This window comes from Protobothrops mucrosquamatus, unplaced genomic scaffold (genome assembly GCF_001527695.2).
Source record: "Protobothrops mucrosquamatus isolate PMUCROS unplaced genomic scaffold, P.Mucros_1.0 scaffold115, whole genome shotgun sequence".
Taxonomy (NCBI): domain Eukaryota; kingdom Metazoa; phylum Chordata; class Lepidosauria; order Squamata; family Viperidae; genus Protobothrops; species Protobothrops mucrosquamatus.
In genome coordinates this window covers 1524201-1534996 of record NW_015386487.1, presented here as the reverse complement: position 1 = coordinate 1534996, position 10796 = coordinate 1524201, and the positions used below count along the sequence as shown (strand labels likewise).

General features: G+C 51.1%; 1 protein-coding gene across 1 annotated transcript in view; it reads right to left on the bottom strand.

The window, feature by feature from the left end:
• Positions 1-1187: 1187 nt before the first annotated feature.
• Positions 1188-10796, bottom strand: part of MPZL2 (myelin protein zero like 2) — a 20039-nt gene continuing 10430 nt past the window's right edge. Inside the window, exons 2-6 of the mRNA XM_029283524.1 lie at positions 4060-4307; positions 3249-3459; positions 3039-3174; positions 2340-2417; positions 1188-2104 (exon numbers count right to left, since the gene is read on the bottom strand). Coding sequence (XP_029139357.1) covers positions 2375-2417; positions 3039-3174; positions 3249-3459; positions 4060-4307 — 638 coding nt within the window. The 3' untranslated portion in view covers positions 1188-2104; positions 2340-2374. The remainder of the gene's footprint in view (positions 2105-2339; positions 2418-3038; positions 3175-3248; positions 3460-4059; positions 4308-10796) is intronic.

The window sequence follows — 10796 nt, the reverse complement described above, 5'->3', positions numbered from 1 at the left end:
GCGGCGCTCTGCCAGCGCTGGGAAGAGGGGCGCCCCGTGTTTCCCCCGCCGCGCTGGTCTTCGGAATCCGGGGTGCTCGCCCCCCCCGGGGAAGGTTTGGGGGGCACCGGCAGATCTCGAGCGGACCTGGGCAGGAAGTGGAAAGGGAGCAGGGACCCCTTTGAGTGAGGCGAGACGAGAACTCTGGCACCGGTCAAGGCGCTTTTGCCGCTTTTCGATCTCCTTCAGGGGCGAAGTTGAATTTAATAAAAGAGGCCGGGCGGGGGGGGGGCTGCCCTGATGCTCGGAAGCTTCCAGATAGTAATTGCTGGACCAATAGCAGCATTCCGAATCCGTCTGTGCGGATTAAAGATGGGATCCGATGCAAGAAATAAAAATATGGCAAATCCCGAAGGACAGTCTTAGTCTGTATTGTGTATTTGCCTTAACCTTGGTTTGCTGCATCGGCCGCAGGGCACCAGCAGTCCCCCCCCCAAGGACTCGCTAGACCTGAACCGAACAGCTCCTATTAATGCAACAGCCCAGTCCAGCCACGACTTCCCAAGTAATCACCTCACATCCCCTGACCAAGAAAAGAAGAATTTTAGAACAGGAATTGGTCTGTGCAAAAATGTGTGATATGATTTCATCATGGAGGTGAAATTATATTGTCAGTATGACACTAGTAGCCACATGTGCAAAAGAGGCCCCAGTGGCCATTTTTGGTCCTCCATCAAGATGGTCTGCAGCGAAGGAGTTCTCCAAGGTGGAGCAGGCTGTGTTTGGCCAGAGCGCCCTTCCCAGCCCAAGCTGCTTCAGCTGCCATCCCAGGGCCTTGAATGCGCCCACTTAGATCTTCTCCAGAGGCCATCATGATCATTCTGCAGGTCTCTTAGGGCTTAGGCAGTATTGTCAAGTCCTCCCTCCCTCCCACTGCTGGAGACTCCACACTACTTCCCTGTGAGCTGCCCCCCCCTCCTCTGCTCTTAGCTGCCCCTCTCCCCAAGGCCATCTATGTCTCCCCTTGCTCCTCCTGGGCCTCTGGGCAATGACTTCTTTTTGTGCTCCCTTGCAGGATTGTGGTTTGCAGTATCCACACTTCTAGGGCCCCCTGACTTTAAAGATTGTGCAATTGATCTGGATGGGGTGCCATACTACATTCCATTAAGCTAGATGACAGTCACTTTTAAACACAGGCAATTGTACCTTTATTATAAAATATTCCATTTGCATACAAAATTTAACAAGACTCTTTAAATAAATTAGTGTATGAAAGAGTGTCACCTAAGGATATGAAAGGTGGCCCAGAAGAAACCCAGCGGACAATCCTCTAATATCTGAAGCTGATGAGTTTTAGAGGTAGTTGTTGGTAGGGCTGCTGTAGTGCTGTTGCATAAAAGAGGATCAGTGGTCAGAGATTTTTATTTTATTTTATTTTATTGTCCACAGCTCTTAAATCCTTCTGAAGGAGAAAGCAAACTCTGGTTTTAAGGAAGAGATTTGTGCTGCCAGCCTGGGCTGGGGGGTTGCAAAGGAGACAGAATTGCATCCAGCAGGAACAGCCCCACTCTGGCTGGTTCCTCACTCCTTTTCAGAGATCCTCTGCCTGCATAGAATCAGGCTACTCCAGGCTGGGGCAAGCCATAGAAACGGGCTTGGTCCTACTTGAAGAAGAGGCCCTTTTCTAAGTAGTTGGGGGCTCCCCCTTAGCCATTTGCCTGGCCTTTGGCCCAGGAAAGAAAGCAGAACAGTGGGCAAAGTGGTTCCCCATTGCCCTCCCCTCAAGCTTGGCCTGGCTAGTCTGTCTTGACCAGACCGTTTTCTGCTGACACCAACTAGGTGGCCAGTGGCCCTGAGGTCTTCAGTCACTGAGTCAAAGGCAATCTGTACTCAAGGTGGGCAGGGGAGGGCTGCTGCTTCAGGCATATAGAGAAGGCTGGTTAGGCAGACCTTTGGTGTCATGAGGGCAGTAGGTGAAGTTTTGGCTCCTGCAGGTCCTTTGGTGTCATGAGGGCAGTAGGTGAAGTTTTGGCTCCTGCAGGCCCTCTAGGTGCAGGAGGTCTCCTTCAAGGCCAGGAGCCTTTGCCATCTCAGCTCCAGCAGGGCACAGCATCCATGGGTGGATCTGGGAGAGAAAAGCACACAAGGAGTAATTGTGGGTGCAGTTCCCAGCGGAGGTGCTGGGCCAGGCCTCCAACTGTGAGGAAGCTTGAGGCTAGACTGGCAGGTGTGGCAATAGCCCCTCCATCCCTGGTCTCTCTTGGAGAGGGGAAACTTCAGCCTCCCACCTTGGTCCTGGAGTAGCTGGTAACAGCTCCTGCCCAGTGCCAGTCAAGCCCCTCCAGCCCCAGCATCCTTACCAAGACCGATGGATCCCCCGTCCCCACAGAGGGGTCTACTTTTCCTCTCTGCCTTCCTTCAGCTTCAGTTGCTCTGACCTATTTGGGAAGAAAGGAAGGGCAGTAACTACAGGGCAGGAGGCAGAAAAGCGATTGCTTCATGAGATGGGGCAGGAGGCAGGGGGGAGATGGGGCAGGAGAGCTGGGTAAGCCACCGCTGGCTTGGGTTGCATTCAGGGGTGTTGGTGGAAGGGTGTTCTGGCTCCTTATTCCTGGTGAGGGGCTGCAAAATCACTGCTGAGTCCAGCCACATCTGCCTTTTACCACCAAGCCTTCCAGGGGAGGCAAGAGGGTCTTTTTTCTTGGGTTCCAGGTGCAGGAAGCAGAGGGAGGAGGTGCCATGCCATGAATATTTGAATCAAATTTTGCACTGTACATGTAAAGCACCCACAGGGTTGATCTGTAATTAGCTGTTTCCCTCCTGTATGTAGGGAGAGGCAATTAAAAGAAATCTCCTGTGTACAGTCTGATTAGCCCACTTCAGTCTCTTGAGCAGCCTCAACTGGAGCTTGCAGGGCTTTCCATGGCTTCTGGATTCTGATGGGTGAATTCAGACCATGCCAGCTCCTCCTCACTGAAGCCCCATTTCCACCCACCTGCACAGGTCCTCTACCACAAAAGACTGCCACCCAGGAGGTTAGTCCCTCCCTGCCAACTCACCTCCCCACCTCCCTTGTCTTGTCTTGCTGCATCCTCCGCCAATGACGCCAGATCACCACAACCACCACAAGGATGAACATTGCAGCACAGGAAATGCCAATGGTGAGGACCAAAATATGCACCTCTGAGAAGCTCACTATCCAGAGACAACAGAGGCTGGTGAGGAAGAGAAACACAAGCACAGCAACCCCAGCCACCCAGCCCACTCACTTTTCAGCACAACACTCAGCTGGATCTCGCCAATGACACCATCCACATCAGGTGGGTTCTTCACATGGCACTGGAAAGTCCCGTTGTCCTTGGGGCTCACATTGTGGAGCATAACTGAAGCATCGTTTTTGTGTACATTGCCATCCCAGGTGAGTCTGCCTAGGAAGCGGCCTGATTTGGAGGGGTAAGCCCAGTGATTGTAGTAGAGCACCTGAGCACAGCCAAGAGAGCACCAGCAGTGGTGTTAGGTGGCTCCTGGTCTTTGGTTAGCAGCACATCCTGCACCTGAGTCCTGGGAATTTCACAGATCATTTCTCTCACTGCTTTGTGAAAGGACTCTGGTGAGCTACGGGGAAGGGAAGGAGCCTGCCCAATGGCCATGGCACAGAACTTGCTGCAGAGAAGGGAGGATGCCCAGCAGCCAGGAAAAGGCCCTCAACTGGGGAAGCTGCCCCAGAGCTCTGGAAGAGAGCCATCCAGGCCAGCCTGCAGGGAGGGTGCCTGGGGCTTGGGGCACTCCATGCCCTTTCTCTCGGGGCAGTTGTCTCTGCTTGAGTGGACAGGCAGGAGAGACGGGGCCAAGGCTCCAGCAAATGGGCCCTGAATTCCTTCTGAGCTGGGAGGGGAGGCCCTGCCTGAGCCAACTTCTCCCTCCCCCTTGGCTCAGGGAAGCACAGGCCACTCTGCCAAAGGCTTCCAGAGGAGGGGGAGGAACACCGTCTTTACGCCATAGGCGCCTAGACCCAAGCCCCCAGCCCACCCGCTGACCCTTCGCAGCCTCTCTGCCCCACCGTACTGCAATGGGACTGACCGACTCCAGGGGCTCCTTCAGCTCGGACTGGAAGTACCAGGAAACCGTCAGCTTCGGCCCCACCGGCACTGGACTGCGGAAGGTGCACTTCAAGCGCACGTCGGTCCCGTTCAACACTTCCAGGGTGCCAGGGGTGAACATTTCCACAGCTGCCACCGGCTCGAGCGCTGCAGAAAGAAGCAGAAGGGGAATGCCGTTGCAGGGCCTGAAGGCACCTGGGAGAAGGAAGGGCAGAGCGCCGCCGCTTCCTGGAGGTGGGCGCTGCCCAATTTGCGCGGAGTGATCCAGGGCGAATTCCGCAGAGGGGAAGGGAGCTGCTGAACAGGTCGCTGTTCCGACGTGCAGGAACTCGTCTGCCGGGTGACGCCGTCACCGCCCAGTGTAGCGCTCAGCTGGGGGTGCCTGCCCTGGGCTCTACGCAGGAGCGAGGCCCGGCGTGGCGGCGGGGTCCGCAACCGCTGTAGGGGCCGGCCTAGAGGCGGCGACTCCGGAGGAGCCAAGCCCGCGCCTTCTGCCTTCGACGAGGTCGGGGTCAGGGTCCGGAAGGAGACGGCCCAGCCGGGGCTCCACCGCTGCTCTCCCCAGCGAGCCCGTGCCTTCCATCACCTCCCCGGGCGGGTAAGCTTATCTTACCGAGCAGAAAGAAGCCCCAGGCCGCGAGCCGCGATGCCGGGGGGGCCATGAGCTCCTGCCTCTGCGGGATCCTGCCAGCCGCTCCGCCCAAATGCCTCCCAAACCTGGAATGAGCCAGGCGCGTCCTGCACGGATTGGGAGCCTCCCACGGGCCGCCCCAGGAAGGCTTCGCCCGGCCCCGCGCCGCCGCCCCCTTCTTCGAGGCGAGCGGTGCTGCCCGCGACCGATCGGCTCCTCGCTAGCGCGGTCGTTCTGTAGATCCCGCGCGCCGGACCGAGGCGGAGACGTCCTCTCCTAGGAGCTGTGCCCGGCGCTCTTTCCACAGGACCCTCACTCGTTCTATCACTGTCCCGGGATTTGCGGAAAACCTTAGAATTGTCAGGGACTATCGAAATAAAAGGAGATTCTTGCCAGGATAACCAGCACCCACAAAGGGTAGAGCCAAGCCTGGCCCAGGACACCATCAACAGCCTCCGCAGGGAAGGGGAACCCACCCCGGTACCTCCACCTAGCCTGGGGTGAGGGGGCTGGAGGGAGCCACCATCCCTTAAGCCTTTTTGCCAGAATTAACATTAATGGCCAGGGGATTAACTGCCCAAGAGCCACCATTCTACTCTCCCCCTTCCATGTCCATTCCCCACCATCCAATCAGAGCTGAAGCAACTTTTTGGATGAGAAGTGAAATGTCTTCAAATAAGAACAAGAAAATTCAGTTGCCTCTTGAAAAAGCACCTTTGGAACAACCAGGACCTGGATGACTGAGAATCTCCATAGATGTGATAATGTAATGTAATGTAATGTAATGTAATGTAATGCTATTCATTGTTTTTGACCAGTCTACCTTATCAAGAAAGAGGAGGAGAAGGGCAGTAGAGGAGAACGCCTCCTCCCACCCTTGGAAGCCCAGGAGGGAGCCCAACATAGCAGACCCAAAGGGCAGTCCTGGGGACCAGTCCCTGAGCCTGCAGATCCAGCTGGCCAAGTGCACCCCTTGCAGCATCAGGGCTCAGCTGCAGTCTATTATTCCTTTCCACAGAAAAATAACATTGATTGGTTTATACTTTTGTTAATTTTTTACTGTCACAGTCCCACTGGACACTTGACCCAGAGCAACATAAAACACAGAATAAAAATAACAAAGCAAGAGTGTACAATTCAAAATATCAACTGTTGTGGAAAATTATTGAAGGTTCACAACGCTAGGGAGAAGAAAAGTGTTTATTGCAAGGATGGTTGAATGTCTGTGTCACAAGAAAGGGGCCCCCCAAACTAGGGGAAAGCCAAGATTTGTGTATAGGGCTACAAGGCAGGAAGGGATCTTATTGGCTGGCCATTTGGGGGCACCTGGGTGAGTCCTTATTCTGGAATGGAGATGGCCATAATCCAGATAGAATAACTCCACGGAATGGTAACATGCAGAATATTTATTTATTTATGTATTTATTAATCAAATTTTTATTAATTTTTTAAATAAACAAATAGATACAATTATGGCATACATTAATAATAAAAAAAACCATAAAAACCTCATATTCCAAGATGCTCAGCAGCCTCCCAAGACCACATTCACCCTCTCTTAACCTACCTACTTACTTCCCTCCTCCTCTTTCCTTCTTCCTCTCCACCCTCTCAACAACTCTACCCTACACATCCCCCCTCCTTCTCTCCTCCTCTTTCAGATGTGGTCTTGGAGGTCGACCGAGCCTCCTTTCTTCAATAAATGCATTATATCTTACTACCATTCTAGTATACCAAAATATAACTATACATAAGAGATCCCTTTCCCCCCTCCCCCCCTGGACTTCCCAGAACCAAATACAGGATTAAAACACATCCCATTCCATATCTAAATTACAATTTAACTAAACAAACATAATACAATCAATATTTACATACTTTAACTCTAATCTAAAACAATAAGTAAAAACAATATATCTACTCAAAAACTATATGATATTTATTCATTCCATACTTTCTCTAAATATAATCTATCCACCTCCAACATTTAAGCTGTAAGCTAAAATACATACAAGACAATTTTTAAAGATCTAAATATTATCTATAAAACATCTTATATAAATTTTCTCTTAAATTTTACACTTAAGTTTTTCCTTCACTTTCTTCACTCTTAAGTCAATACTTTCGAAGAAATCTTCTTATCTTTCATTGGATCAGCAACAACATTCCAGTCTCCAAACATAATAACCGATTTATAATCCAATTAGGTTGTTTTCTTATGCAAAAACCTATAAAATTGTTTTTGTTGTTGTTGCTGATATAGCACATATAAACCCATGCCTCCTTCTTCAAAGCTGGAGAAATAAGATAAAATCCCAATCTTAAATTATCCTTTTTATATTATTTCAAATATTAAAATAATTTCTTCCTTTTCTGTGGTAAAGTCAAACCATTCATGTTCTGGATCACATAGATCCATGTAACCTCTTATAGCTCTATGCAGCCTAACTCTATGTAACCCTAACGTTAGTAACAGGTCAGGGGGAGGAGTTTCCAAAGGTCATTGGGATACTCCTGGACTCTAGCCACATGGGATTGCCTTTGTTCATTCAGCCCATGGCCTCCAGCTACACGGTTGGAGATCTCATGGGCACGCCAACATGTGACATTTAAGAAGGAGAAGAGGGGAAAATCTAATGTCAATTTACCTGTGGGACAATCAAATTGCAGAAACCTATTTTGGATGCACCTCTACAAACTGTAAGTCATTGTTTAGGATTCCCAGAATAAAGCAATATTTTCTGTTTGTTCTTCTGAGTTATCTATCTGTTCCAGATTGGAATAAAGCAACATCTCCTGTTTAGAACAGAATAGTAAATTGACAGATGTTAATTCTCCTCTGATCTCCAGCAATAGTAAATTTATGGGGTTAATTCTCCTCTGATCTCATGCACCAGTAAATTTGGATGGGACTAATCTTCCTCTGATCTGCAAATTTAAAGAAGTAAAGTAAAGACTCTCTTGCATGTGAAAGTAACTTGACGTGACTGAAGGTGTGATTCAGATGCATTGTATTGTTAATTTGCTGGTAAAGTCTGCAAGCCAGTATTTTAAAACAGCAACAAAAAACTCTTTGCGTGTGAAGGCTGCATTTCTGAAATCAATCTCTTTGCCAGCAACTTCAAACAGCTTGGGGAAATGCGAGAAGTGTTTTAGAGGACTGTCTGTGGAGTTATCTCCGTTTGCAGAGAACTGTTTAAAACTGCCTTTAAAGTTCAGGAAGAGGCTGGGAAGGGGCAACCCCCCCCCCTTGTTATACACTCTTCACTGCTTGAAAGATTGAAGCCTGTCTCCCACCCTGTCTAATGCAAATCAATGATTTGAAACTTGAGTGTTTAAAGTCTTTATGCCTAAAGAGTAACAAAGTAACAACACGTCTGCTTCTTCTTCATGAGTTTGCTAGCCAAGAAGGTAGCAGAGAGGGGCCCCTTCCAGAGCAATAAAAATTCTCCCGTCCCTTTGTTCACTTACCTTAGCAACTGGTCGCTAAGGAAAGCAATTAAGTCATTAAGCTGCTCTCTCTCCGTCATAAAACCACAGCTCTGGCAAAGAGGCCAAACTCCCCCCTCCCTTTGGAATTTCAACTATGCCAATAGAAGGTATACAGAGGCACCAATAGCAGGGCAGTAGTGCCCCCTGGTGGACAATCTGCACGTGACACCTTGAAAAAAAATTTTTTCTCACATCACAACAACTTGATAATTTAATTCAGCACATAGCAGGCTTACATAAAGCCTAGCCTATGCACCCACTAAAAGGGCTTTCACCCACTCAAGCTGAAGACCCAAGTTCTTCCAGTTTGAGTGACTAAGGGGAAGGAGAAAGCAGAGCAAACCATCCTTGCCTATTATCACAAACTGAAGACCCAGTGTTCCAGCCTGCAACTTAACGACCAGGTGGGAGTTTATGCCTCTCAGTGGCCATTAGCAGGAACGTGGTAATAGGAAGAATTTGGCTGACCTCTCTTCAGACGTCCCCTAGTGGTTAAAGGAGGAGCTACACGCGAGCCTTTAATCACGCCCAGAGAAAGCCCTCTAGTGGACAAAGGGTGTACCTCGAAAGAAGATCACCCCGGTAGCTGATACGCAGAAAGCGACCCCTAGTGGTCAAAAAGTAAAGTTCATCCAATTTGCTTCTAAATAGCTAGGAACCACAGGAGAACGCGCCCAGTGGTACCTCCACCCACAGACAGCACCTCTGACGCTGATCTGCAAGTAGCGACCCCTAGTGGTCAAAAATAGTTCATCTAATTTGCTTCTAAACAGCTAGGAACCACAGGAGAACGCTCCCAGCGGCCACTCCACCCACAAACAGCACCTCTGAAGCTGACCTGCAAGTACCGACCCCTAGTGGTCAAAGAGAGAAGTTCTTCAAATTTGCTTCAAAATAGCTGAGAAGAACACTGAACCTATCCTAACCATGGCGGAGTGTCCCGCTGATTTAGATGCAGGGGTTCAACCAACCAGCCTAGTTGGGACACCCCAACCAGACGGCCATGGAGAAGCGCTGCAAACAGCCCCCCTTGACCTGTACACAGAAGCTGAAGCTCAAGCTTCAGTAAGGTCAAAGACGTCTCAGAGTCACTATGATCTGAGACAACAAAGAAAGCCAACTGAAGCCATGCATGCAAACCTGTTGGAGAAATGGAACACCGTGTACAAGCGCCATGAAAGATGCTGGGAGAAATGGCACAAACGCTACCAAGAGCAAAAGGAGGATCTGTCCCCTGAACGTGCGCACGCACTGGAAGGAGATAAGGAAGACGCCTTCGCACAATGGCTGGACTCCGAACGGGAACTCAAGGCCATTCAGGAGCAATTAAGAGACTCAAGTGTCGATAGGGAGATGCGAAGCCTCAAGTTACTGAACGAGGAACGCAAGAAGCTTCTAGAGAGCCCACAACGCCCTCCTCGCCTGAGGGACAGACTGGTCGACAGGGCCGAGTCTGAAGTTTCCCGCCATTCACACGCACCGTCCCAACGATCACACGTGGCTCCATCCCATGCGTCTGGAAGGGCCTCATCCTTTCGCCACATATCCAAGGCGCATTCCAGCATGTCCCAACAATCGCACGTCACAGGTGCCTCCCGCAATTCAAAAGCATCTTCCCGCCAGAGCCAAGCATCTCGGGCTTCAAGGGCAGAAAGCATTGCCGCCCAACTCGCACAAGCACGAGTCAACACCGCAAGGGCTAAAGCTGCTGCAGAAACAGCAGCAGTAGAAAAGCAGCAAAGAGAGGAACTGGTCAAGTCAGAGACTGCAGCAGCCTGTCGCGTGGAAGAGGCACAGCACCAGCAAAGAGAGGAACTGCTCAAGACAGAGACTGCAGCAGCCCGTCGCGTGGAAGAGGCACAGCACCAGCAAAGAGAGGAACTGCTCAAGGCAGAGACTGCAGCAGCCCGTCGCGTGGAAGAGGCACAGCACCAGCAAAGGAAAGACATGGTCAAGCCAACTTTGAGATGACCCAACGCCAACAGGAAGCAAAAGAGGCGGCCGCAGTACAAGCGGCTCTCCAGAGAGAGCTAGATAACGCTACATCTATGAACAGGCTGGAAGGGCTAGGAAGAGAAAGCCCCCATAGCCGCGTACAGGCCTACGTGGACAACCAAAGTACGTTTCAACGTGAACGTGGGGAGAAACAGACTCAGGCTCAACCCTTCCAAGACCGAGTGGCTGTGGTTGCCGGCGCCCCGGCATAGTCAGCTGACTCCGTCGCTGACTATAGGGGGCGAAATTTTGGCCCCCTCGGAGAGGGTGCGCAATCTGGGTGTCCTCCTGGATCCACGGCTGACACTAGAAGACCAGCTGACGGCCGTGGCCAGGGGGGCGTTCTACCGGGTATGCCTGGTTTACCAGTTGCGGCCTTTTCTGGACCGGGACGCCTTGTGCACAGTCACCCACGCTCTTGTCACCTCCCGCCTGGACTACTGTAATGCTCTCTACATGGGGCTCCCCTTGAGGAGCACCCGGAGGCTCCAGCTAGTCCAGAATGCAGCCGCGCGGGCGGTGATGGGAGTGACTCGTCGCTCCCATGTAACGCCGCTGCTACGCGAGCTGCACTGGCTGCCGGTGGCTTTCCGGGTGCG